The sequence below is a fragment of the Pongo abelii genome, chromosome 21, assembly GCF_028885655.2.
Source record: "Pongo abelii isolate AG06213 chromosome 21, NHGRI_mPonAbe1-v2.0_pri, whole genome shotgun sequence".
In the NCBI taxonomy this organism is placed as follows: Eukaryota; Metazoa; Chordata; class Mammalia; order Primates; family Hominidae; genus Pongo; species Pongo abelii.
In genome coordinates, this window is record NC_072006.2 from 63,709,400 (window position 1) to 63,737,140 (window position 27,741).

General features: G+C 48.9%; 1 protein-coding gene across 2 annotated transcripts; it reads left to right on the forward strand.

Moving 5' to 3' along the window:
• The first annotated feature begins 1,178 nt into the window (after positions 1 to 1,178).
• On the forward strand, positions 1,179 to 27,741 carry EDN3 (endothelin 3). 2 transcript variants are annotated; one of them, XM_063720662.1, is made up of 5 exons: positions 1,179 to 1,520; positions 2,064 to 2,352; positions 22,763 to 22,939; positions 24,129 to 24,209; positions 26,087 to 27,741. In XM_063720662.1, exons 1-5 carry the CDS (start codon positions 1,469 to 1,471, stop codon positions 26,217 to 26,219), a joined length of 732 nt encoding a protein of 243 aa, XP_063576732.1. In that variant the 5' UTR covers positions 1,179 to 1,468; the 3' UTR covers positions 26,220 to 27,741. The 2 variants fall into 2 exon arrangements, with proteins under 2 accessions (XP_063576732.1, XP_024094672.2); XM_024238904.3 differs by lacking the exon at positions 26,087 to 27,741 and having other exon boundaries at positions 24,129 to 24,555.

The following is a 27,741-nucleotide window of genomic DNA, read 5'->3' on the forward strand; positions in this document are numbered from 1 at the left end:
GGGAGGCCTCGGTTTCTCTCCACGTAGGTTTCTCCAGGTGATCTCTCCATGTGGGCTTGTTACGGCTTCCTCCTGGTACAGCAGCTGTGTTCAGAGGACAGGTGTCACGAGCTATCAAGCCAGGTGGATGTTGTAGCACTTTTTTGGACTCTTCTCAGAAACTGCTCTGGTCACTTCAGCTGCTTTCTAGTTTTCAGAAGCTGGTCGTTAAGGCTAGTAGAGGGCAGGACCCAATTCAACCCCATTTTTTAGAGATGAGGTCTCGCTATGTTGCCCAGGCTGGTCTTGAACTCCCAGGCTCAAGCAATCCATCCACCTTGGCCTCTCAAAGAGCTGGAATTACAGATGTGAACCACTGCCCCTCTCCCAACCCCATCTGTTATGAAAGGAGGGTCCTTTGACCACAAGTGCCCTGAGAAGTCAGGAGGACTTCCCAGTCTCAGACATTTTTATCTGAGCTGGAGATGGGGACAGCCTCCCACACATAGGACTTGGAAGGCTATGAAGGAAATAGGGGGCTCTTGGGAGGTCATTTCCCATGGTGGGGACGGTTGTGTGAAATGAATTTGGCCTTTCGGGAGAGGAGCCCGACTCTCACCTGAAGCCACCCAACCTGTGCAGATGGCGAAGAAGCCCTGGACACCACAGGACCGCTAACCCAGGATCTTTGTTGACTTTGCTCCCAGGCCACTGCCCCACCCGCAGGCTCTGAACTCCTGGGAGAGGTAGGGAGCCAGCCCGAGGCGTGAGTCAAGAGTATAAAGTACACTGAGCTTCTTGGCAAGCAGGCTCTTCAAGGGGAAGGTGTCACTCGGGGAACACTGAGAAATGTGTCTTTCCCTCAGCCCCTGATAGAAAAGATAACACCCCTTGAGCACAGCCTTCTCTCATCTGTTCTTGCTCTTGGTTGGGGGGCTGCTACTCCGGAGCAGCGAACTGGCGGGCGAGGGTGCGCCTGTGAGTGCGCGTGTGCGTGTGTGCGCGCGCTCTCGTGGCCTTCCGGCAGCTGGCAGCTGTCCCGGCCCCCACCCCACCCTACCCCACCCCACCCAGCCGCGCCGCGCCACGCCGCCGCAGCCCCTCGCTGTCCTGGGTGCGCCTCGGGCCGCTGCGCTCCTGGCCAGCTCCCGCCAGCGCCTGGGAGGCGACCCCCAGTGCGCCCGAGTTCAAAGACCCGGCGAGGCAGCTCCAGCCCCTCTGGGGGGCGGGGAGGCGACGGGGGTGGTGCAGAAGCCAGAAAAGCCCGAGCCACAGCCGGCCAGCTCCGCACAGGGATGGGCAGCGCGCTCTGAAAGTTTATGACCGCCACAGCCAACTCCTGGCCGGAGCTGGAGACGCAGCGAGCGATCGGCCGGCCTCGAACCCCCACAGCTGGAGGGCGAGGCCAGCTGTACCCGGCCCCAGTGCCCTTTCGCGGCCACAAGTGGCCGTCCTCCTGGTCCGGTGCTCCGGCGCCTGATCTGGGTTCATGGAGCCGGGGCTGTGGCTCCTTTTCGGGCTCACAGTGACCTCCGCCGCAGGTAAGCGCACGGGGCGGCGCGCCTCTCCTGGCGCGAGCGCACACAAAAGGACCCAGGGCGGGGGACCCGAGGCGCGGAGAAGATGTGCGTCGCGGGGAGCAAACTCTTGCCTGGGCTCTGCACTCCTGAAGACGCCTGGGGGCGGGCTGGGGAGCAGAAGCGGCGCGCAACGACTACCCGCACGGGCTCTGGGGGTTGCAGCCCGCGCACTGGCTGGAGACCTGCTGCCTGGGCCGACTTGGTCAATTTTTCATGAAACTGGGGACTTTTCAGAAAGTTTGCGAACTATTCAGAGGCTGTGCCAAACGCTGGCAAAGTTTTCAGAAAGTATGCAAAATGCATGCAAGTTTTCAACGGGTGCAAATAGCTTGCAAGCTTTTCACAGAGTGCAGATAGCTTGGAAACTTTTCAGAAACTGCGCAGAGCTTTGGAAACTTTGCAGACATTTTGCTTGCTCCACCCCCCTCCTCAGGTGTTTGGGGGTGGCGGGTGTTGAGGGGTCTGCACACTCAGCTTAGAAGCCCCTCAATCTGCCTCCTGCAGGATTCGTGCCTTGCTCCCAGTCTGGGGATGCTGGCAGGCGCGGCGTGTCCCAAGGCCCCACTGCAGCCAGATCTGAGGGGGACTGTGAAGAGACTGTGGCTGGCCCTGGCGAGGGGACTGTGGCCCCGACAGCACTGCAGGGTCCAAGCCCTGGAAGTCCTGGGCAGGAGCAGGAGGCCGAGGGGGCCCCTGAGCACCACCGATCCAGGCGCTGCACGTGCTTCACCTACAAGGACAAGGAGTGTGTCTACTATTGCCACCTGGACATCATTTGGATCAACACTCCGGAGTAAGTCAGCCTTTTGTGGTGAGGAACGTGGCTCCCTGACCAGGCCCACATCTGCTCATTCCCAGGAGGACCCCACTCCACCCCAGCCCCGCTCAGTTATCCCAGAGCCTGCCCTGGCACAGCCTTTAGCTCTTGCTGGGGCCTCCTGCCAGCCCAGGTCTCTTCTGCAGGTCAGGGGTGTGACCCACATCCCCCCTGAGGGCCTGGCCCAAGAGAAACTCAATCCTGAGTTTGATCCTGTGGAAGGGGGAGCCCTCTCTCTGAATGAAGTGAACTGACCAGGGGGATTAGATACCTGAGAAGTCTCTCTGAGCCTCTTTTCTGAGATAGAGAAAGCCCCGAAAGTTTGTCTCATTCCCCACGGGCTAAGGGGGCTCATACTCACTGTTGACCCCACCAGGATCCAAGGGGTTCAAAATTCCTTGAAAGCATCCTGGTCTCCAGGGAGTCTAAGGGTGGGTTTAGCCGAGCCTGATAGAACCTGCGCAGTCCACTCGGGGTGGAATTCCCCTGGGATGGGCTCCCTTCCTCCCTGTGGGCCCCCCTGGATGCCAAGGCAGGGTGAATTCACATCAGCTCGTCCATGGGCCTTACACAGGCTGGCTCCAGTAACCCACTGCCATGGCCACAGAGGGTCTTCCCTTCTCTCCTGCAGTCCTTAGGAACTCTCTTACCCTAGGGCCTAGAAAGCACCATCCTGAATTTGTCTTGGGGTTCGTCCTGTGGGGAAGTCAGCCTTCTCCTGGGGCCATGTGGAGAGAGTGTGGCCCTGACAGGGGGAGGCTTTGATGACTCCCAGTGTTCAGGGAACCCCTCCTGCAGACACATCATCTTGCAAGCCATACAGAGGCTTGACCTTGCTTGAGTCAGCAACCCTCTGGCATTGGCTTCCCCATCTCTAAGATCTGGGACTTGGATCAGACGCCTCTAAGTTCTGTTCCCTGGGTGTTCATGGGGTCTCTTGGGACTCCTGCTTGTACCCTATTAGGGATTCTTAGCTGAGAACTCAGAGATGGTTGTGAATGCAAATCCCTGGAAGCCTGGAAAGGCAACTTTGCCACCGTGTCCCGGAGCCGTCTTGATTCAGTTCCTCACGGTTACCTTTATCCCCAAGCCCCATAACCTCTGAGCCCTTGGTAGCAGCTTTCATGGGGCTCATTTACCTACCTTGTGTCATCGGCACCTCAAAAGTGAAGTGCAAAGGAGGGTAGTAAACCTGAGGGGTGGAATGCTTTCAGACCAGGGGACAAGACCTCTAATCACATCCATGATAGATCTGAAACATCACCCCATCATGCTCGAAGGGCAAGCAGGGGCTTCACAATGAGCCAGCAGGACACTTGCACAAACTCCTGCACTCAGAAAGACTCTGGCTCGGCTTAAAGTCCTGCTTGTCACTGTCTTGAAATCCTTAATACTTTCTGAACCAAGAGCTGCACATTTGCATTTTCTCCTGGGTCCCACAAATTCTGTAGCTGGTCGTGATACCCTGATTTGCTGGCTGGGCTGTGCCCACCTAGAGGACGGGAGGTGCCTCCCTGTTTCTTTCCCTTTGTGGGGAAGATAGAAGCTGTGAGTGTTGGGCGATCATCAATTGCCTCTTATCCTCAGACAGCGATGGGAGTCACCTTTCCTTATAGCCCCTGCACCTTGGCACCGCCCTTTCTGATTCTTATCCCGCGTCATTGTGCTCTGATCAAATTCACTTCATAGAATGGAGGGCACTGGGCAGTCACCAGGAACCGAGTTCTTGTCTTGGCCAGAATCCCCAGCTGTGAGTCTAGAAGGAGAAAGAAGAAAGCGAATGGAATGACAGGCAGGGACCTGGGGTGGTGGGCAGGTGGGAGAGGATTTGGAGACCATCTCTTTCATTCATTGCCTGTTTACCAAGCTCCGGAGCACTGGCTGGGGAGGAAGTGATGACTTGAGACATGTCCGAGAGTCTCAACCAACACCTTGTGATCTGTTTAAAATTCTGTCTCATGCACCCTGCGATCTGTTTGAAGTCCTGTCTCATGATTTCGAGTTTGTCCTGAAAGGAAGCTGTGGATCTCTAACTTTTTCCAGGACAGCCAACTTGATAACTTTCCCCCTGAAGTGTGATTTACCTCTTCCCCTCCTTCCCGGCCCTGGTTCAATTTAAACACGATGAAAGAAGGATTAAATCTGGTGTTTGGGCATCCCCTGAGCTACTTGGGAAAGAAAAATGACAATAGCCAGACTTGGGCGTTTTGAAATTAGACAGGTAAAGTAATTTTTATGAGGCAGAACTTCCCGAATGGCCTCCTTCCCTCCCTTCCTGCCCCCTCCTTTCTTTCTTATCCTCCAAACTTCCTCCTGCCCCCCTCCCTCTCCCCCTCCCTTCTTTCCCTCTTTTCTTTCCTTACTTTTCCCTCCCTCCTTCCCTTCCTTTCTGAAACTCTGTAGATGTGTAGCTAGGTCTATTTGTCATCTTTAAAATATCTCAGACAAGACTGCAATTTGAGAAAATGGGCTATAGTGACAGGGAACATGAGTGACAGGGAGGAATCTAAAAAATCACTGAATTGAGCAAAAGAGGCACTGGAAGTGAGTGACACAGTCTTTTCCAGTGGTTCTGTCTCCCCATTAGATCACAACCCCACCTGTCACGTGTTCCCCTCTCCTGCTGTCACGCTGTCTTCATTTATGGACTGGCCTGGCTCTCCAAACTTCTCCACCAGGTGTGATTTCTCCCTGTCCCAGCGGCAGCTGCTCTGGGCACTAGAAGGAGCCTTGATTCTTGTGGCTCAGTCAGGGGTCTTGAACTTTGGGTGCTTTTCACCTTTCAGAGGCTTTCCTCCCACGGCCCATCCAGCTGCGTGAAGACAGAGTCAACACTCCTAGTTGATCTTTGATGGAAACTTCTCTGAGTACGGTCATTTTTGCTCCCTTCGAGGATCTGAGACGCTGCAGGAGTCATGTTGGGAGTTACTACTGAGACCCGCTTTGCATCTTCTCGTGGAAGGTTAACTGTCTAGTTCAGGCTCAAGAGACTAGTTGGTCTCTTAAGTCTCTTTTGGAAAGAAGGTCTGAGATTCCTCAGCTGTCCCTTTAGCCCTCCTGCTTTTTTCCCTTCCTTAGTCCTTCCAGACCCGAGCTTGGTCAGCCCTTTCTGTCAGCACCCAGCATGGCATGGATGCTCAGGAAATGCTGGTTGACTTTTGGCTAAGTCCTGCCACCTGGGTACTCTGGCTCATCTTTGCTGTTGCTGAGCCCCTAAATCTCCAGTGCCTTCTTCCACACAGGAGGCCTCTTTCTCCAGGTGCCTGGCTGCTCTTCAGGGGCCTGCACATCCCTGTAGACAGGCGTGGGCAAGAGAATTTTTCTTGGGGATGTTGCCCATAACTTCTATGATATCTTCCCAAAAGTTCATGGCCCCAAGGAGGAACCAAATTTATACTTACCCCATCAAGGCTGCTGGGATCACAGCTCATCAATGGGATAGGGTGATTTCCATTAGCCTTTCCTTGGCTGTCCCCCACAGTCCCCAAGCCATCCCACCACTGCCAACAAAAACAAAGTCCCAAATCAGAGAAAAACATATCCCATCCTATTGTTATGGAAAAGTTGCCAAGAATAAGATAGCAAGGGGACAGGTGGTGAACAAGAGGTCCGTGTGCTGATGTCCTTGTACAATGCGGCTGTTCTCTATGAGCAGACTGAAGAAACAGATACCAGGTAGCTGGGGCCTGTAGGAGTCAGGGTTCTCCAGAGAGACAGAACCAACAGGGTGTGTGTGTGTGTGTGTGTGCAGATTATGCATATATCGAAGTGCAGTTGCCAAAGGAAATATTTGGTTGCTCTTGGGGGCCATGGACTTTTATGGAGGATAAGACAGAAGTTATGGGCAATGTCCCTCCAGAGATATATATATGGAGAGAGACAAAGAGAGATTTTAAGAATTTGGCTTACACGATTGTGGGGGCTGGCAGGCCAGAAATCTGCATGCCAGCAGGCTGAAAATTCCCGAGGGAGTTGATGTCAAGGAGGTCTGGAAGCAGAATTCTTTTCTGTTCGGGAACCCGTCTTTTCTGTGAAGGCCCTCAGCAGATTGGATGAGGCCCACTACATTTTGGAGGGTCAGCTGCTTTGCTCAAAGTCTACTGATTTAAATGTTAATCACATGCCAAAAATACCTTCAGGGCAACATCTAGGCTGCTGTTTGACTAAACAACTGGGCACAGTAGCCTAGGCAAGTTGACACCTAAAGTGACCCATAACGGGGATGTCAGCTCGAACCACATTTCACGGCGGACCAGCCCCTCAGAGCCTGGCTGAAGACTGAAAACCTGTTTATCCAATGGCTGACTGAGCTGTGAAGCACCCAGCAAAGAGCCCCACTGTGTTCCTCCCCGCCCCATGAGCTGAGGGATCCTGCCATCTGTTCATCCCTCTAAGGACATCTGAGGGAGGCATTGTGATGCTGGATGGTGACCTTGTTTTCCACACCAAAATCTGACACACATGGGCTGGCAAATAGGAATGTAGTTATGAAAAGAACAGGACAGGATGTTGGGAATCATTACCATGGTGGAAAATTTGGGATTTCCAGTCCCCACTTGTGGAGAAGACTCCGGAACCCAGAAGTGCTGCCCTTGAGTCCTGGCCATGACTATCTGTGTGGCCTCGAGCCAGGAGGTGCTGTTGCCTCTCTGTGACCCTCTGGAAGGTGCAGACATCAGCCGCTCCAGGACAGTGAGCTGCCAAGTCTCTCCTAATCCCAACAGTCTGATCAGCTCCTATCAAGATGCCCAGACCGGCTTCCCAGGCTGCCCTGGAGCAAGCCACACTTAACTTAATCCAGCAGGAATGCCATTTGTTTTGAGTTCTTTTCTCCCCTAAAGGCATAAAGAGTTGAAAAAAAAAAAAAAAAGAATTAACAAAACATTTAAACTTGTATTTTAATGTATTCTACCACAAAAGGGCAGCACATAGATTCTGGCTTTGCCTTCTATATTCTTCAAGAAAGGCATCTTGGCATGGTCTCAAGAAGACATATTCCAAATTTTAGAACATCCCAATAGAACGGTTGGATCTGGAACCCCAACTTCCTGCACATGAGGAGCCAGCTGAGCACCAGAATGTGATTTTGGGATCCCAATAAAAGTCACCCTGGGCCAGGCGTGGTGGCTCACACCTATAAACCCAACACTTTGGGAGGCCGAGGTGGGCGGATCACTTGAAGTCAGGAGTTTGACATGAGCCTGGCCAACATGGTGAAACCCCGTCTGTACTAAAAATACAAAAAATAGCCAGGCATGGTGGCATGTGCCTGTAGTCCCAGCTACTGAGGAGGCTGAAGCAGGAGAATCACTTGAAGCCAGGAGGTGGAGGTTGCAGTGAGCAGAGATCACGCCACTGCACTCCAGCCTGGGTGACAGAGCAAGCCTCCATCTGAAAAAAACAAAAGTCACCTTGACCTGTGAGCCACACCTGGCAGTATCATTGTGGGACATGTGGCCATTTGAGGCAGAGGGCCAGTCTTTCTGCCATCATGGTTTTGGAAAGGGGTCATGAATAGTCTGCTACTAATCATGATGCCATGCATGGATGGTGAGGATGGCCGACCATGACTGTGACCTCATGGCATCTCATGGGTTCAGCTTGACAGCCCCATTAGTTGGATGCTATTATCCCTGTAGTTTACAGGAAGAAGCTGAGCCCAGGAGGCGGAGTCAGTTGCCCAAGGTCGCAGAGCTAGTGAGTAGGGACTGGGCTGCCAGCCCAGAAGTTTGGCCCTGAAGCCTGCCCTGTAAGCCTCCTCCTGTGTGCATGTTCCCAACATGGGCTTCTTAGGTGACTAATATGCCGTCTTAGGTGACTCCTGCTTTTGTTCATTCAATATGTTTTCCCTGAGTGCCTCACCTGGGTCAGTACTGAATGGGGCTCTGGGACCCAAGAATGAATAAAAGACATGGTTCCCCATCCGTGACTGATTCAGGGTGGTTTTGTTCTTTTTGAGACAGTGTCTCGTGCTGTTGCCCAGGCTGAAGTGCAGTGATGTGATCATAGCTCACTGCATCCTTGAACTCCTGGGCTCAATCGAATCTCCCACCTCAGCCTCTCAAGTAGCTAGAACCACAGGTGCATGTCACCATGCCTAGCTAATTTTGTAATTTTTTTTTTTTTTTTTTTTGTAGAGATCGGGTCTTGTTACATTGTTAGGGCTGGGGTTTTGTTCTTTTTGATAGTGATGATTCATATATATAATTCTATGTAATCATATATTTGCCCTTTTGCAAGATTATTTTTATTAACATATGTTAACACATGGGCAAAGCCCAAATCCTTGGTCCATCACAAGTCCTAAATTTTATTCTGGAAATGTAGCCTTGGCTTTCATAGAAGCACGTGACTCTCCTTTAGCCTACCAGAGCCCTTGGTGGTTTCTCTGTGGGTAAGAGGGGCTGGTTGAGTGTGCACTCCAAACAAACCGGAAGGTTTGTCCTGATGTCAGAGATGCTGGGACAGAGGGGGCTGAGTCTGGGGGAGAGGGCGAGGGACCCTCAGGCCATGAGTCCCATTCCTGGTGCAGGATTTTTCTTTTCTTGGCTGCTGCTCTGTGCCTTGTTCTGTCTTCTTGCTTCTTGGTGTGGTTACGGGAGCAGGGCAGACATAGGAGGTGGGGCTGCTCAAATCCATCTCTTCTTGCAGATCCAGCTTCACACTTTGGTTTAGAGACTCCTGGGATTCTCAAACACCGCATGTTCTCACTCACAGATGGGAATTGAACAATGAGAACACATGGACACAGGAAGGGGAACATCACACTCTGGGGACTGTTGTGGGGTTGGGGGAGGGAGGAGGGATAGCATTAGGAGATATCCCTAATGCTAAATGACAAGTTAATGGGTGCAGCACACCAGCGTGGCACATGTATACATATGTAACTAACCTGCACATTGTGCACATGTACCCTAAAACTTAAAGTATAATAATAATAATAATAATAATAAAGTTTTTTTGGCTAGGCGTGGTGGCTCATGCCTGTAATCCCAGCACTTAGGGAGGCCAACATGGGTAGATTGTGAGGTCCGGAAATCCAGACAGCCTGGCTAATATGGTGAAACCCCATCTCTACTGAAAATACAAAAAATTAGCCGGGTGTGGTGGCGGCATGCGCCTGTAGTCCCAGCTACTTGGGAGGCTGAGTCAGGAGAATCACTTGAACCCAGGAGGCAGAGGTTGCAGTGAGCCAAGATGGCACCATTGCACTCCAGCCTGGGCGACAGAATGAGACTCCCTCTCAAAAAAAAAATAAGTTTTGTTTTTTGTTTTTGTTTTTGTTTTTTTTAGATTTCACTACGTAAAATTTATTTTTATATATATATTTTTATAAAAGTGTAACACTGGAGCCTAAAACCATTCTCTTTTGTAGAATACATATTGGCATTGAAACAGTTTAAAGAAATGAAATGGCTATCTACAAAAAGTTAGTTTTGATTGTTGTATTCCCCCCATACTTTATGTGTCTTCACACATAAAGAAAATTTTCAAACATTTTATATTCAGCAATTTTTTTAAAAGTGCACTGTTTTCTACTGCTACAGTCTTTATAAAGGGTTTGACTTAAAACTTCAAATAAAGAATTAAGGTTCTAGGATTAAAAAAAAAAAAAAAAGAGAGAGACTCCTGGGGTTTAGAGAGAAATGGGGCCTGGGGCCCACTCATCCACGTGGAGGAGGAACAGATCCATTTGTAGGGGTTAGGAGCTCAAACTGTGGGCTCGAATGCCTGGGCTGGAATCTGGATCTGCCACTTAGGAGATATCACCTCTGAGACCTTCAGTGTCCCCATCTAGAGAGTGGGGGAATAGATAGCATTCTATGAGGAAAGATGTTTTCAGGATGACATAAGAAAGTACACAGGGCGTGGTTAGCACAGCACCTACAATCTAGTAAACACTCAACGTCTTGAAGACGGTGGCCACAATGATAACAACACAATCTCCAGCCCTGCAGAAGCCCTTCCTGGGCCAAAAAAGCCAGTCCTCCTGCCATATCCAATCCTGTGATTGGAGGATGCTGGCTGGTAAGTAGAAAGTCCTTTCTCAAGTGCTGCTGGGGTCCACCTCTTTGGACCTTCTGACTCTGATCTTAGCTCCTGGAGTGCCCCGAAGCAAGCCTGTCCACCCTGTCCCCTGCAGGACGGTCTGTTAGCCTCAATTAGCAGAAAGCTTACAGACTCTGGGAAAAGGTGTGCCTGGCTGTCTGCTGTTGCTGATAAGCAGCCTGATAAAGACTCTGTGGTCAAAGGTTGCTGGGCTGGGCTGAGATTCAGTCCCGCCCTTCCAGCCCCTCCTTTCTGCTTTCTATTGCTTCCCTCTCCCCTTGGTAAATCATTGGAAGTTTTCAGTAATGGGGCATGGCGCTCTTTGCGGACACCGGTCTGGGGCTGTGTCTGTGAAATAGGAGGTAGGGGTGGTGATTGGGGTGATTAGGGTATCAGTTCAGGAGAATAGGAATGATCTGTCTACCTCTTTCTTAAACACCTATGCTGAGAGCTCTGTGAGGCATCTGTGGCTCTCATGTCCTTGGTACATCCAGCAGAGTAGATATAATGCCTTGTAATTTGCAGGTGAGGACCCCATGGGGCACCAGTAGCCTCACTTCTGACCTCACTCAGCATTGCCCAGGACCTGAAGTGGGTGTCCCAACCGGGAGTCACCAGGAAGCAATCGAGGAAATCCCACAGACATCGATTTAGAAAACATCATTTCATGATGTGCTTTTGAGACGGGCTTGTGAAAGAAGAGGGTATTGGCCAGACTAAAAGGGACCCTGAGCTTGAGGTTCTGACTGATCATGGTTTCAGGAGTTTTTTCCCTTCACATAACCATTTCTATCTCTTCCTTAGAAATTAGCGCACTTTTGGGTACCAGTTTTGAGTTGGAGTGGCATATTTCTTAGAACACTGGATGGCAAGATACTTCTTTAAAATTGGAGGGACTTAGGGCTAAATTTCGCAGTTTGTTGGAAAGGTCAGTCCTACGAGGACTTTTCTGTTGGGGATGCACAGGTAGAAAGCCCATTTTCTGCCCCAGAGTCAGCAGGAGGGGTGAGTGGTCCAGGAACAAAAAACAGACTTGGTGGAATGCAACTAATCTCCACTTGAGAGACAGAGGGACTTGAGGCTGGAAGGCAGTTTAATTTGTAGGAAGAAAACTTGGTACAAAGAGGTTGTGACCATGTGTGACCCCAAGGGAGAATTTGGGTTTCTGCTAGATGAAAGGGCCATTACAGTGAGGAACTTGGCCTTAAATCTGAAGGCAGATGAAAGGCTCCGATGTGTCTGGTCATGTTTGTTCCTGCAAGAATTTAAAACAAAGGAAGCTGGGAGGCAAACAATGCTTCTGCTTTATAATTCCAGTTCCAAACCTCAGAGGGGGAGCTGTAAAGGGTGACCCTGTCTACGGCACCGCCCTGCGTTCCAGTGTATTGGAAGTGGACGGTCTCTGTTTTGCATGAGAAGGTGACCTGGTCTCCTTCCTTGTCGTGTTTCAGTTGAAACAGAGTTCCTCAAAATTGGAAATGCACACACATATGCACACAGACTTTTGCCCACTTTGGAATAGAAATTAATTGCACTCGGAAAATAAACTGCAGAGCATGGCTGAGTACAGACGGCCACATGTGAATGAATTGTTTGTCCGCATAGTTTTGGGGGCTTCGGAATCCTGGCTCACCCACCAAGCCTCCCAAGAATAGACAGACAGGACGAGGCATCGGCTCTCTTTCTCATCTGCCCCATCTCAGAGTCTTAGGAGGGCCAAGAACTTTGAGAGAACTTGGGGACATTCACAGGCTTGGAAGCACTGGCCTCCTCTTCTTTTGTGGCCTCCTCAGGGCAGACTTGGTGGGAGCTCTTAATAAACAGTAACTCCGGAACAGAACAGTCAGGGAAGCCTGGTCCCTGGCTCAGTAATTTAAAAACCAGAAACAGCTTCGTTTCATACGCATTGATGACAAAAGTGCCGACAGACGCGACCAATAACATGACTGGCCTGCTGGTGGGCAGTTTCGCCCCACAACTTGGGGAGTGTAAAATAGCTCTGCCAAGAGTCAGAAGCAACTACATGAGACAGCAGAGGTCCATGTAACTTTTCTGGATTTTTAGGAATCTGATTTCCATGGGTCTCTGGCAGGGCTGAGAATAGACTGGGGTGAGTGAGGCACTCCCTCATATACAAACTTTCAGGAGGCACCAGAAAGTAGGAAAAAACAAGTAAAATGTAATGCACTATTTTCAGAAAGCCAAAATGAGTGCAAAAAAAATTCATAATCGACCAAATATTATTTTTAGTAAAGGCAGGATCCAGCCCTGAGCTTGCTCCGCTTACCTCACCTGCCTCACCCTAATCCCAGCCCTGGCATCTTGTTTGAGGATAAAGCCTGTGTCTCTAATAGAGACTCAGTAGTTTGAGGTAAGTGATAAATCTATTGGAGCTATTACTGGAAAGGGCTCCCGATCCAGACCCCAAGAGAGGGTTGTTGCACCTCGAGCAAGAAAGAATTCAAGGCAAGTCCAAAGAGTAAAGCGAAAGCAAATTTATTAGAGAAGTAAAGAAACAAAAGAATGGCTGCTCCATAGAGCAGTGGTATGGGCTGCTTGATTGAGTATACTTACAGTTATTTTTCGATCATATGCTAAACAAGGGGTGGGTTATTAACGAATTCTTGGAACTGAGGTTTCCCCCTTTTTAGACCATATAGGGTAACTTCCTGATGTTACCATGGCATTTGTAAACTGTCATGGCACTGGTGGGAGTGTCTTTTAGTGGCTAATGCATTATAATTAGCATATAATGAGCAGTGAGGACAACAGAAGGTCACTTGGGTTGCCATCTTGGTTTTGGTGGATTTTGGCTATCTTTTTTTTTTTTTCCACGTCCTGTTTCATTAGTGGGAGTCTTTGTGACCAATGTCTTGTGTGGACCTCCTGTCTCATCCAATGAGTAAGAATGCGTCACCTTCTGACAATGCAGCCCAGTAGGTCTCAGCCTCATTTTACCTAGCCCCTATTCAAGATGGAGTTGCTCTGGTTTGAACACCTCTGACAGAGCTACCAAAAGGGCATTACACAAGGACACAGACAATTAGGTTAGGTGGAAGATGAGCGTATCTTTACAGTCATTGTGATGGTAAGCATAAGTCTTGCTCATGAAGATCTTTTCCATCCTTAACCTGGTATCTCCTGAAAATTAGCAAGGGTGTCTTCTCTTGCTTTCTTTAGATTATTCAAAAGCATGTATGATGGTGTCGGCATTTTTTTTTTAATCCCTTTGCACATAACCCCATCCTTACGAAAATACTTGCTCCCTGTTTTCCCTCTTCTCTTTCCACTTCTGGGAACTATTTTGAGCCCTGTCTGTCTGCAGCTTTGCGTAAAGTTATAATGAGGCTGGGCCAGGCAGCCACGGATTTCTCATGCTTACATTCGGCCTGGAATTCAGCAGGGTCACTGGGGGCTGGGGAGAGAAACTCTAGCCTAACTCATTTGATGCGTTTGGGTTGTACCAGATGGAGGGAAACCTGCTAATCTGTAGGATTCCATAGACGGCTTAATTCCCCAAGTTTTGGAGGAGTTTGTTTCTCTGATTTTTTTTTTAGCCGGAAGTCTTGAAAATCCCACACCACATAACAAAAACAGGTATTTTTCTGTTGTTCTCCTTTCCTTTGACCCCCTGGTGCTTCCTCCAAATATCCTTAAGTGTGCAGGTGCCTGTGTTAGGGGAGGAATAGGTCTATGGTCCAAAGAGCTGATGGGATGATAAATTCTGTGACTTTGAGATTCTTTTTAATCTCAGCCTTATGGTAATAGACCATGGAAGAGAGTGTAAACAGTTTGGGCTAAGGCTTTCTGAATACAGTTGATGAGATCCTGGGAACCACTTATCTTGGGTGGGGTGGAGCACCTCACTTTGAGTTTGGTGTTAGTGCTGGGGCAAAGGTCTAAGGCCTTCTCCAGTGATTGTGCTATTTAAGGATGTTCAAGGGATGGTGAGGGCCTTTGGAAATATCTGAGTGGAGTTTGGAGCCAGAGGGACCCTGGAGAGACCCAGTCAGCCCTTTTGTTTCTCAGGCCTAGAGGGAAGGTGCCCACCTTTCCTGTGAATGAGTCATCCTTGGGACTAGAAGGCTGGATCTGGCAGCCTAATAAAGCCTCTGTTTTGCCTCTGGTACCTTACGTATCTGTGCATCCTAGTTTGTCCACCAAGGTGCTGATGCGGCCTGTAGGAGTTATTGCCAAGACGTAATTCTTCCACTTCAAGTAATCTAGAGGCCACAAGTAATCTAGAAGGTTTTCTAGGAAAACCCCTCAAAGACCAGCTGATTAAGGACAAAATAAGTAGAGATCCATTGAGTCAGCCAAGAATGTCATATGTTTGGGACACTGGGTAGGGCTGTGCAGTGATGGCTCATTTGGACCTTATTCATTCATTCATTTAACAGGTATTTATTATTGAGATATTGGGACCTGATTTTGAGCCAGACATGGTGTCAGCTGCCCTGGATGGAGAGGTGAATGGGGCAGACACAATCAGTGGCTCTGGCTGGACAAGGTCCTGCTGTTGCTGAGCCAGGGGGTTGTGCCTGGGCCAGACACCATCTCTTAAATGAAACGAAGGAACTGGCCCTCATTCTTAGATCTGATTGGTAGGGGTTAATGCTCAGTATTCTTTTTGAAAATGTATGTGATACTGTTAAAATTCTCAAACAGCCAAGTCCTGGGTAATTCCAAAGGTTTTTTGAGGGGGAAAGGAGGGGAATAAAGTAATTTTTTAAAAAGGCAACAATTAACCCACAGCACATTGTTCACTGCTTTTGGTATTTCCAACTATCCTAGAATCATGGGCTGAGGGATAAAGTAATTTTTTAAAAAGGCAACAATTAACCCACAGCACATTGCTCACTGCTTTTGGTATTTCCAAATATTCTAGAATCATTGGCTCTTTCTGAGGGCTGCAGGAGATGGACTTCCCACCTTGTGGGGTGGTGGGATGAACGGTCTGCCTTGGGTCCTCCCAACTTTAAGCCGTGAGAATTTTCTGCAGCAGAAGTAAAGCTATGAATTGCCGGTTCACTGTTCTGATGTTTAGGAAGCATAAGCTTTGTATAATATTCTTTAGAACCAGAAAGCGCCCATGTGTGTTCTCTGCTTATATAATGAGGTCACTGAAGAGCTATGTTTCCTGGCCTATTTTATTTCCTGGAGGTTGGAAGGGCACCCCATGGGCTGTCTGGCATAAGGCCTGGCCCACAGCAGACTTTCATAGGCATTTGATGAGCGGGCAAGGAATAAGTTCAGTAGAGGATAAAACTTCTGAGGTGGTCAAATGAGTGTCCGGGGGTGGGCTCTGAGCCTCCTGGGAAGGAAGGGATGGCATGCCTGCCTCCACCTGCTGAAGGACAGACACTGGGCAGTGGGCACACCTGGAGGAAAGGAGGGGCATAGCCTGCTTCCACCTGCAGAGGGCAGACATTTCACAATGCACACATTTGGGGGAAAGGACTCCAGCCAGCTTACTGTGCTGGGTTTGTCCTGATTCTGAACATGCTTTTGTGTGTGTTGTTGCAGTGAAGAAAATTTTTCCTTGTCCTCAACAGCTGGGGAGACTACAAGCCTTCCTCTTACCCGCAAGAGGCTGTGGTTGCCATCTCATGAAAGTGAGGTCCAGGATCAGCCAGAGTTCACTGGTCACAAGCAACAGAAACCTAGTCTAGCTGGCAAAGCACAGGAGGAGTTTATTGGAAGGACGTGGGAAAGCTCACAGACTGGAGGCAAGAAGAAGCCCTAGGCTCTGAAAGGAGAGGTGTTAGGACAGGATTGGGGGTCTAGGGGTGCATCAAGTGGACAAGGGGGGGGGTGGGGCCGCTTGGCAAATCGTAGCTCCAGAGTGTTTTCTGATCTCAAGTTGCCCCTTTCGGGAGTCTTGGGAGAGAGGGGGTCCTATTGACCCAGTTTAGGTCTCCTGACCAGTCCTCAGGCAGAGGTAGGTGAGGCCCATCAATTGACTGCCCCCCCAGAGACCTCACACAATGGGAGGCAGATAATTCTCCAAAGAGAAGATGGCAGACTGGATCCTAGGAGACAAAAATAACCAATGCTGGCCTCGGGCTCCAGAGAATTCCCTGCTTCTCAGTCCTTGGAGCTCAGGTGCCCCTGTTCCTGGTCCTATCCCTCCCCTTTGTCTCCATGTGTTGTGCGTAGCAGTGTCTGCTGGATGTTTGCTGAAGCAAAGGGTCACTTTCATGGGCCTTTGAATAGTCGGCCACTTCCACACCAGAGATTGCATATGTAGGTGTGCTGGAGGGCATTTTGTTTTTTCTAAGGGTATTTCGATTAATCTTTCTGTTTCACCCTGTCTTAGTCATTAGAGCCACGTTCTAACTGGTTCAGATTACAGATGGTAAATAAAGGTGATTGACACTTTCCTCCCTGCCCAGGCAGACATTTCTAAGCTTGGGAGAGTTGATGAGTGGTGCCTTCTAGGGAATGTAATAAAGTCTGAAATTGAGCTGTAGTTAGAAAGCATGTGAGGGTCTAGAAGTTGTTTCTCCAGGGAATGGCAGGAGGTAGTATCCAATGACTGCTGGTGCCTGGCAGCTGGGGGCTGCCTCCTGACTGTCTGCCAGTGGGAAACAGTTGTTTCTCCTCCTCTTGGTCACAGGACAAGTCACAGAGCCACGCTTTCTGTACAATATGTCCCCTGGGCCAAAAGGCAATATTGCCTCTGCTTTCCCAGTTCAGAAGGAAAAATGTGAACTGAGGAAGCAGATCATCAACTTGACATGTATGTAAGTGTGACATGAACATGTTCTATTTGTTGGGGAGACACTCAAGTCACCAGCTGGGCTTTTTAAATGAAAACAACACCTCTATTTAAATGAAACAACACCTCTATTTTTAAAGAGGAAAATAGTATCAGGTACTCATTTTGTTCATGTGTCATCTGACTTATCTGCCTTAGCTTTATGGAATAAACCACTAGACTAGGAGTTGTAAACTCAGATGCTCCTGAGGGCCAGACACATAAAAAAGATGAGTGAAGGGGGCCAGGTATAAAACTACTGAAAATGGTGGGGACTGGGGCAGAATGGAGGGTTTTCGCCCAGTCTCTGACATCATTACCTGGCTACCATGCTGGAATATGAGGCTGGTATTAGCACAACTTCCAATTCTTCAAGAAAAGCTGGAAATTGGGATGTTTACGTGAAATTTCCGGATTTAACAAAAAACACTATGGTTCACGCCTGTAATCCCAGCACTTTGGGAGGCTGAGGGGGGCGGATCACGAGATCAAGAGACTGAGACCATTCTGGCCGACATGGTGAAACCCTGTTTCTACTAAAAATACAAAAAAATTAGCTGGGTGTGGTGGTGTGTGCCTGTAGTCCCAGCTGTTTGGGAGGGTGAGGCATGAGAATAGCTTAAGCCCAGGAGGCGGAGGTTGCAGTGAGCCAAGATTGCGCCACTGCACTCCAGCCTGGTGACAGAGTGAGACTCTGTCTCAAAACGAAAACAAAAACAAAACACTGTTGACTGAAAAAAGCTGACAAAAATGCCAATTTGCTGACCTTAGTACTGGATTAAAAGTGTATGTGTGCAGGGCAGGGCCCCGCCCCTTGTCTGTCTTTACATAATTACCCGGAGTCTAGTCCAGCGCCTGCGTGTTGAAAAGCAGTTGGCAAATATTTGTTGAATGCTATTCAGTTGTGCAGGGTGGAATAAAAACTGGGTTTTCAATAGGGAATGACAGTTTGATAAGCTTTCCTAAGAATTTAGAATCTGGTCAGTGGGAATATCTGTGTCTCTTCTTTAAACTTCAGATATACAGGCCAGTTTCCTGATCAGAAAGATGGAGAGTGTTAATTCATTTATGAAAAGGCAACACAGAACTTAAAAACAGAATCTTTAAAATAAAAGTCAGCTTTCCTTATTTAAGAACTTCTTGTAGAGAGAAATAAAGCGTATTCAGTGTGGTGTTGCAGATGAAGAACGAATATGGGAGATTTGGGAATTTAATATTTAATAACACTTATACATGATGTTTGGGAAAACGTGACAAATAAGAAACATTTGATAAATAAGACTCTGATGTCACCACACCAATCAAATAATGAATACATAAGTTGTATTCATTATGTATTCAGAATACAAATTCTGAATACATAAGTTGCGTGATAATTTATTAGATGAACACACACAACACCAGAGATTGCATATGTAAGTGTGCTGGAGGGCATTTTGTTTTTTCTAAGGGTATTTGGATTAATCTTCTCATCTGTTTTTCTTTTGCATGGAGCTTTGTGTTATAACTGAGACATGAACAGATGGAAGAGCTGCCTACTTGTATAAAGGATTGTATTCTGAAAACCCCATTGTATTATAGAGCAGTAGGCCCCAGCCATTGGGCAGGGCATGCTGGTCAAAGGTTCTCGGCCAATTTCACTTCATGTTCATGGTCCACCGTTAGGTCTTTCCTGTTCACTACTCAGTAAACAGCCAGTGATGAAGCAGGCCACAAATGAAATATAAATGCTCATGAGATATGAGTACGTTATCACAACTGAAATAGAAGTGCTCATGAGCTGGTAATCTGGCGTCAGACCTCGGTAAGAAGGTGGTGTCGAATGAGGTGACCTGTGGCCTTGGGCTCCTTATTACCCTTCTTTATTGCTAAGTCAAACATCTCAAACGCCAAGCTTAGTAGATGGGACTTTTCTGATACAACTCACTTGACCTCTCAGACCAGATAAATAACAATAGTAGCTAATGTTTGCTTAAGGCACTTTGCTAAGTATTTTCCATGCAGTATCTCCTTTGCTTTGTCCAGCCACACTTTTGTTGACCAGGAAGTTGTTGAGAGGGTGAAGTGATTATCAGTATTATCAGGTCATGTGTCTCTGTGTGTACCTTGCACATACCTGTACCTACTGGCCTTTTTTCCTTTACCTGTTTTCATAGTCCAACAGCATATAACTCCTGGAGGCATGGACACATAGGGATATGCCTTTCTGTGTCCCTATGACACTTAGATTGATACCACGTATATAGTGGATGCTGAAAAATGTTGGAGATTCTTTCAGTGATTTTTGTGGTTATTGAACTCTTTAGGGTGAAAAGAATCCAGTCTCACCAGACTAGAATGATCTCACCATGAATTACCAGTTGCTCAATCAATAATCTGTTCGCCTGGCCTTGTGTGAGGCCCATGGTGGGTAAAAACGAAGTAAAAGACCTGCCCTCTCTTTTGAGGATCCAGTAATCTGCCTTTAGACTTGGGTAAGAAACACCACAACTCTGGGCCCTGTGGGTTAGAGGACTGCCTCTGACACCACTCTGGCCATGCCTCCCACCCCACTGCAAGAGTCTGGGACTCAAAGCCATATGCACCCTCTTCAAGACCATGTTCCAGGTATTCAGGTTCCAGGGGCTGGAATTCCCTGCTCACGCATCCCCAAGACCACTTCCAGGGCCTGCGCAGGTATCCTCCAGGGCCTGACACTTGGGGATGAGCAGGGCTCCGGGTACATATCTCCAGGCCTGCAGGGTGACAGCTGCTTACAGGATGGGGGGTGGAAGGAGCTTGGAGGAAGCAGCCTGGGGTATCCACGGGGAGTGCTTGAAGCCAGCGCTGGTGTGGGATGGAGCAGGATGGCAGAGAAGGTACTGGGTCTCCACCACATTTCAATACGGAGTGGCCAGGAGCCCAGGATTCTAAATTAAAGGCTGGACCTGCAAGGCAGCATTTGGAAGCCACATTTGTCCAGACACAGGAGATAACACTTTTTCGTTTAAGGGCTTATCAGATCGATTGAAACCTTTAAATGATTAGCCCTGTGGGAGGTGGGCCTCCATTGTGAACTCTTGTTCCAGACTCTACAATGTCAGGGGCAGGCTCTGCTGGGCCATCAGCTTCCCTCACCTCCGCACAGGTCAGTCAGCAGACTGCACACCTGGAAGGCCCAGGCCTTGGGGGAGAGGTTCTGTGCCTCGAGGCTGTAGGGGAGGGGAGGGAAGGGGGCCGTGCCTTTCTAAGCATTCTCTGAAACTGCCAGGGCTTGTTTGCATACCAGCACTTTACTGCGCTTGGCTGCTGGGGAAGTGCTAAGCCTGTCTTTATTAACAAATACCATGTTGCCTTGTTTCCTTACTTAAAACACTTTAGAGTGTTTTTGCTCAACTTGAGTGGCTCTACATGTGCAAATGCATAATCAGCTGACAGCAATTTCAAAATTGCAGGTCTCGCTATTGATGGAGAAATGAGAGCGTTGTTACTCCTTGTGTGTAATTTTCACCAAGAAATGGGGGGATTGATTTAATGTCAACACTTAGAGATTTAATGTGGCCCTATTACTGGAAAAATACACCTTTGCCAAACCCTGCCTCAAAACAATGTCTACATTGTCTTGCTGCACTCCCTACCCCCATTTCCCATTCCTGAGAAAAAACGGGCTTGAAAGAGGGTTCAGCTCAATATGGGGCTGGATCCTGCCCTCTGTCTCCGTTTCCTGAGCACAGATGGCTCATCAGCGGGGCCTGTCTCTGCCTGGAGGGATCCCACCACCTCTGTTTCTGAGGAACTTGGGTGGGAGGGAGTTAGCGGGGAGAACAAGAGTCAAAGAACAGGGTGGGGTCAGTTTTAGGCTCTTGTGTCCAACCCAGCAGGGAGGCGGGGGCGGGGGATTCCCTCCAAGCATTAGGTCACTATGGGGCTTCCTAGCCCAATTTGCCCTCACCGTTGCAAAAAGGCTTTATGGTGTGTGTGTCAAATGAAAAGAAATTCACTTTGATTTTATTTTGAAAATGCAGAGCGGGGCTGGGCGCGGTGGCTCACACCTGTGATCCAGCACTTTGGGAGGCCGAGGCGGGCGGATCACAAGGTCAAGAGATGGAGACCATCCTGGCTAACATAGTGAAACCCCGTCTCTACTAAAAATACAAATAATAACAATAATAATAATTAGCTGGGCGTGGTGGCACATGCCTGTAGTCCCAGCTACTTGAGAGGCTAAGGCAGGAGAATTGCTTGAATCAGGGAGGCGGAGGTTGCAGTGAGCCGAGATCGTGCCATTGCACTCCAGCCTGGGCGACAAGAGCGAGACTCCGTCTCAGAAAAAAAAAAAAAAAAGAAAAGAAAAAAGAAAATGCAGAGGGGATGTCAGGACTCCCTTTGAAGTGGATAATTGGTACTACTCAGTGGGGTTCATGGAAACCAAGGTGGTTCATCTTTGGGGACTAGCAAGAAAACCAAGGTTTATTGGAAAAGTGGCTTTGGCCACATGTTTCTTCTAGCTATTAGTAATTTGTTCCTCAAATCAAGCTAGTAAGTTAAGCATCTGCTTTTAACTTCTTCCCACTGAACTGCCTGGCAGGCACCCCCTTTTTCTCTGGTGAGTGATGATTTGGATGTGCACACTCACTAGAACCAGGTTTCACGGATTTTGCTCTGAACCACACCATCACACTCCTCCTGCCAACGCCAACCATAAACGAAACTGGTAAACAGTTTCAAGCCTTCTTCATCACGTGGCTCTTCCGATGCTGGCTCCACTCTCAGCTGCATGGCCAGGCCCTCACCCGCCTCTCAGAGGTCACGGAGCGTTCCCTCTGATGTTTGTCTCCTTGAGGAAGCGATTTTCAAAGGCTGGGATGCGTCTCTAATGACTGTAATTGCATTTCCCATCTTCTCGTTAGCACAAAGTGCTGTGCACATGGAAGAAACTCAGTCAGAAGTCTCAGGTCTGGCCTCAGGCTGCGTGGTAGGCAGGTGGTCTGATCAGGGCGAAGACCCAGACCAGCACGTAGGTTGCCCCACATGCCCTTGGCACAGGAAGAAAAGCCTCTGGAAAGGGTGCTATGGTTGTCTTTAATTATTTCTTGGCTTTCCATGGAATAAGGTGGAGGCCCAGATGGTACTTCCAGAGCCGAGGAGCAGAACCCGTCCCGGAGGAGCTAGGCCGGCCGTGGTTTGGTCTTGAAGAGAATGAAAGCCCACCCACGTTCACAGAGCGCAGAGCCGCAGGGCGTTCAGGCCACACCTGCAGCTGGTGCCGCGGGTGAGGCTAAGGGCCTCACAAGTGCAGGCACACATGCCCAGACGCCTGCTGGGCTCCAAGAGTGCTGGCTGCTGCCCGGCTACCCAGACCCTCCATGTCCTTCCATGCTCTCAGCCCCAACTCTCTTCCTGGGGGTTGTGGAGGGCAGGGGGTGTGCACAGTTCACTCCAGAACCTTCCTAAGACCCAGAGCTGTAGCGGGGAGGGTTGTGAACACCAGTTTCTGAGACCTTTTCAGCCAGGCGATGGTTCTCGCTCCACACCCTTGGGGGCCCCTGAGCAGGGAGGCCTGGGTGTGCTCACCTAATATTATCCTGTGCTTTGCAGACAGACCGTGCCCTATGGACTGTCCAACTACAGAGGAAACTTCCGGGGCAAGAGGTCTGCGGGGCCGCTTCCGGGGAACCTGCAGCTCTCCCATCGGCCACACTTGCGCTGCGCTTGTGTGGGGAGATATGACAAGGCCTGCCTGCACTTTTGCACCCAAACTCTGGACGTCAGCAGGTATGACACCTCCTGCAGTTTCACTCATTTGCAGATATGCATCAACCCCCAGCAAGGCCAGGCCAGGGGCTTCTCAGAGGAGGGTGTAGGATGTTTCAGTCGTATCCTGACCTACTGTCGTCCTGTGGGCCAGAGAAAGGAGGTGCTGAGCCCAGAAAAGACCCAAGTCCTCAGCATCAGGAGGGCAGGAGATGCAGCATCCCCACCCCCTTGCTGCCTTTTGGAACAGAAGCTTCACAGTGGCCATGGCTGCATCTGGTTTCCAGACATATGTTTTTCTGGCCTGCACAGCACTTTATGAAAATCTGAATAAGTTGTCGACACTTAAAAGATTGAAGAATTAACCCCTGCCAAATGCATATTTTTAGCCTTCTCGAAAATAGCCCATGATAAGAGTGCAAAAGGCTTATTGGGGTGGGGGGGAGGGGGAAGAAACCCAGCACGTAGGACCATCTGGTCTCAGAGCCCCCTTTCTCTTTGGCCACTCTCAGCTGGAACTGAGTGGGGGCATCTCACGTTTGAGTAGGACGTGCAATGTCCATTTACCTGTGTTACCAATTTATCTTACTTTGTAGCCCTTGGAGGCCCACAAGTTTGAGACCCTCTGGTCTGTCCTGGCTGCTTTAGGGAAGCTTGCAAATCACGTTGAATGGAAACAACAGGCAGACTCCATCTTTGACCCAGGGGCTTTGAGCTGGTATTCACTTAACAGACATTCCTGTTAATGCTCCTTACTCCTCTTTTTCTTAACTTCGGGCCAAGACTCACGAACCCAGTGAGGCAGATCGGCCCTTTCAAAACCCTTCCTGGAGCAGGCATAGGTGAGCTGCCCTGATGCACACAAAAGACACATAGGCAGGGGTGAGCTCCCAACACCCCAACAAGGCAGATGGTAGCGCTCAGGACCCCTGGATCTGCCGTCTGCGAAACCCAGTGTGAACTGCATGGTTTTTCCCTCCTTCTGGGCTTTTAAACATCCGATGAATAAGTGAGTGGTGAGTATATTCGGTACTTTGGTAGAAATCCACCCACTGAGTGCTCAGCCTTCAGAAACTGTGCCTGAGACGCAGTCCTTGGGGAACGCACTAATGTGCTCATTGGTGGGGAAGAGGAAGTCATAATTTGACACCGAAAAACCAGCCACAGGGAAAGGCAGTTTGATTCATTAAAACCAGCTCTCTCCCCACAGTAATTCAAGGACGGCAGAAAAAACAGACAAAGAAGAGGAAGGGAAGGTGAGAGGTGCCAACAGAGGCCTGTGTCAAAGGAGGTGAAGATGTGACGTGTCATTCCTTCGGGGGTGGGTGGAGGGTGTTTTGAGGGGATGGCATCTGGTCTGGTCCAGTGGGAACCCCAGATCTCATGGGATGCTGCACCCACAAGCAATGGTGCCTTTGGTGGACCGTTTCTGGGGGCAGAGCAGGCTGAAGCTGTAGACAGCTGCTGTCACTTGCCGGGCCCTGGCTACCCTGCTCTGTGTCCTGGGAGCCAGCCCTTGCATCCCTTGTAGCTCTGGGCAGTGATGTCCTGCCTGGATTTCACCTGGCCTGGACAAAGCTAGTCCACCACCGCTCTCAGAGGCCCTGTAGGCTGCTCTGCCCAGACCCACACTTTGCCTCTGCTTCCTTAGCAACATGTGGTCTTTCTCCTCAAAAAAATCATTTCTTCTTTTCAGCAGCTGATTCTGGGCAGAGGTGAATTACAGCAGCTTGACAGCAGGGTCCCTTGGTTCACCAATTCATTTGATTATTTTTTTTAACCCACTTGTCTTTTTTGTATGAGAGATCCTGAGGGTTTCCTGCAGTCAGACTGGGTTTATTTGTCATTCTATCAATCAGAAGTCGTTATTAATGACTCAGCGGCACATCTGCAATGGGATGGTAATTTATGTTCATAATAATAGCCTGGAGGTGGCTTGGGTTTCTACAGGGACTGATCAAGGGAAGATGAAACCATGCTCAGTATACAGGAGGCTTTCCAAATTGGTGGCTGATCGCTTCTAGTCTAGTCCAGAGAGGGATCTGTCAGCATCCATAATAAAAATGGAGCGGGAGGAGGAGGGCCGAGGCGGAAGAGACAGAGCCCGGGAGAGCATGAGTCAGACCCAGATGGTCCCACTTTGCCTCTTCATTCTTTTTCCTCTTTTTCTCTTCCTCACCCCAAACCAAAGCTCCTCTCAGCGAGGGCGGGATGTAATTAAACCCATCCATCCATTGCATCATTTATTCATTCACTTATGCATTCGTTCAACAAAGACTTGTTGGGCACCTGCTACGGGCTGGGCACCATTCTCGATGTTGGGGACATAGTAGGAACAAGGCATAGGATCTCTTTTATGGAGCTTAACTAGTGGGGGATGCAGACAGCAAACATGTACAATATAAAGTGAGATTGCAAAGAATAACAGAAAGACACGGCAAGGGTAGGAAGCGTGGGGTGGTTGCAGTTTGAGATTGGGTTGACGTGGCCTTGTCTTTCTGACCAGGTGACCTGAAGGGAGGCTGGGAGGAGCCATAGGGATGAGTGAGGGAAAGGGATTTCAGGTAGAGGAACCAGTGAGTGCAAATGCCCTAGAGTGTGCTCAGGGAACAGCCAGAAGGAAGCTGTATACAGGAGAAGCACACCGGTCCTTTTGCTGTTGTGGTGATTATTACTGTTCTATGTCACATGTTCAAAAGATGCAATTGGTGGTGCAGGTGTCCCAGCAGGGCCTGGAAAAGTGGTTCTTCCAGGTCTCTATGAGTCATGTAAAGCTCTAGTAAGAAGCTTTACTTGGGAAGAAAAAGTCTCTTATTAAGCCAATGTTCTTGCTTTCTTGCAAGATTCAAGTTACTAATTTCCAGATTCACATTCTCAGAGTGGAAGCTGCCACCATCCTTAGCTTGTGATAATCAAAGATGGGGCCAGGCTGCGGGAGGGCCCCTAGCAGCCTTGTCTGCTGGTGTTATTCTTTTCACACTTTTCTAGTCTGGCGGTAGGCTCAGAAATTGCTGAGAAGCACTAGGAAGAGGGTACGTACAGTTCCAATCAGGGAACAGGCTGGAGAGGCAGTGGGAAGACGTTCCCTTTTTCAGCTTCACAGAGCTACAGAGCTACGCTTTCATAACATACCTTTCTTTTTTTTTAATTTTGCCCCCTTTCCCCAAGACAGGTTGAAGTCAAGGACCAACAAAGCAAGCATGCTTTAGACCTCCACCATCCAAAGCTCGTGCCCGGCAGTGGACTCGCCCTCGCTCCATCTACCTGCCCCCGCTGCCTCTTTCAGGAAGGAGCCCCTTAGGAGGACAGGCCTGTAGCATCCTGGTCTCGGGAGGCTTCTGTCATTGCTCGCATGCAGTTCAGATTTCCACCTCTTTATGGACAAGGACAAGGAGTGAATTTGCCTGGAGCAGAACACCCGCCCAAAGAGTCCCCACTTAACAATACCCCACCACCACCCACTGCAAGAATGCCCAAATCAGAATGACCCCAAGTTTTCCTAATGAGTAAAATGATCCCAGATGTGCCCCAGAGCATGACACCCGCAGCTCCGGTTTCATGCAGGAAATTGTTTTTGGAGAGGTTTGGCAAGTTGGAAAGCCACTTACTGGCTTTTGACATGACTTCTCTTGGAGAATAAGTGGACTCCAAGCTAACTCTTTGCAAATGTAAACACGTGTCCATCTTGTAATAAATGCAAAATGCCCGTGCAGCAGAAGCACGCGACTTTCATATCCTTGCCTAGAATAGGCTGTATGGTGTATGTCAGTGAGGGCCATGAGGCGTCGGCTTTAGACACAGATCATAGCTCTACAGGAGTTTATGAATTTGAAGCTTATGGGATTTTGGCAGAGAAATTTTCAGCTGTGCTTGATACCCACCAAAAGAATGTATCTCAAAAGAATGAAGGAAGAAGAAAAAAGGATCCTTGATGTTTGTGACAAGAAAAGGGGAAAGTTAGTATCTGCAATACAGAGCTTGTTCCTGTTCAGTGACTGACCCTCTGTATTCTGTATAGACACCAGGCCAACACACAGTGGAGTTCCCAGGCCTTGTTTGCAGGAAGCCGACTGTAAAGACAGCCCCAGCTCAAGGCTATTAGGTTGAATATTTGCTTTCATGAGTAAATGTGGATCTTTGGGGAATGGCTTCAAAATAAGTCACGAACACAAATTCTTTGTAAATTATGTAAATTCCTGTTTATATAAATTGGCAACAATTTATACCGTCTGACAGTTCAAAATCTCTTTCAGCTGCGCTCTTCCCGCCGAGCTGAGCTTACCGTGAGTGTGGGACTGTGATCCTGCCATGTAAAGTCGCCTGCGCAGGGGAGAGGCTGCCCATCTCCCCACCCAGTCACAGAGAGATAAGAAACGGCATTTGAGGGGGTGTCCAGGGCCTCGTAGGGAGACATTTAAGACGGTGTATGACAGAGCATTGGCCTTGACCAAATGTTAAATTCTCTGTGTGTATTTCATAAGTTATTACAGGTATAAACGTGGTGACCTATCATGAGGAAATGAAAGTGGCTGATTTGCTGGTAGGATTTTGTACAGTTTAGAGAAGCGATTATTTATTGTGAAACTGTTCTCTACTCCAACTCCTTTATGTGGATCTGTTCGAAGTAGTCACTGTATATACGTATAGATAGGTAAATAGGTAGGTAGATTTTAAATTGCATTCTGAATACAAACTCATATTCCTTAGAGCTTGAATTACATTTTTAAAATGCATATGCGCTGTTTGGCACCGTGGCAAGATGGTATCAGAGAGAAACCCATTAATTGCTCAAATACTCAGAAAGTACTGTCAAAAGCCTAATA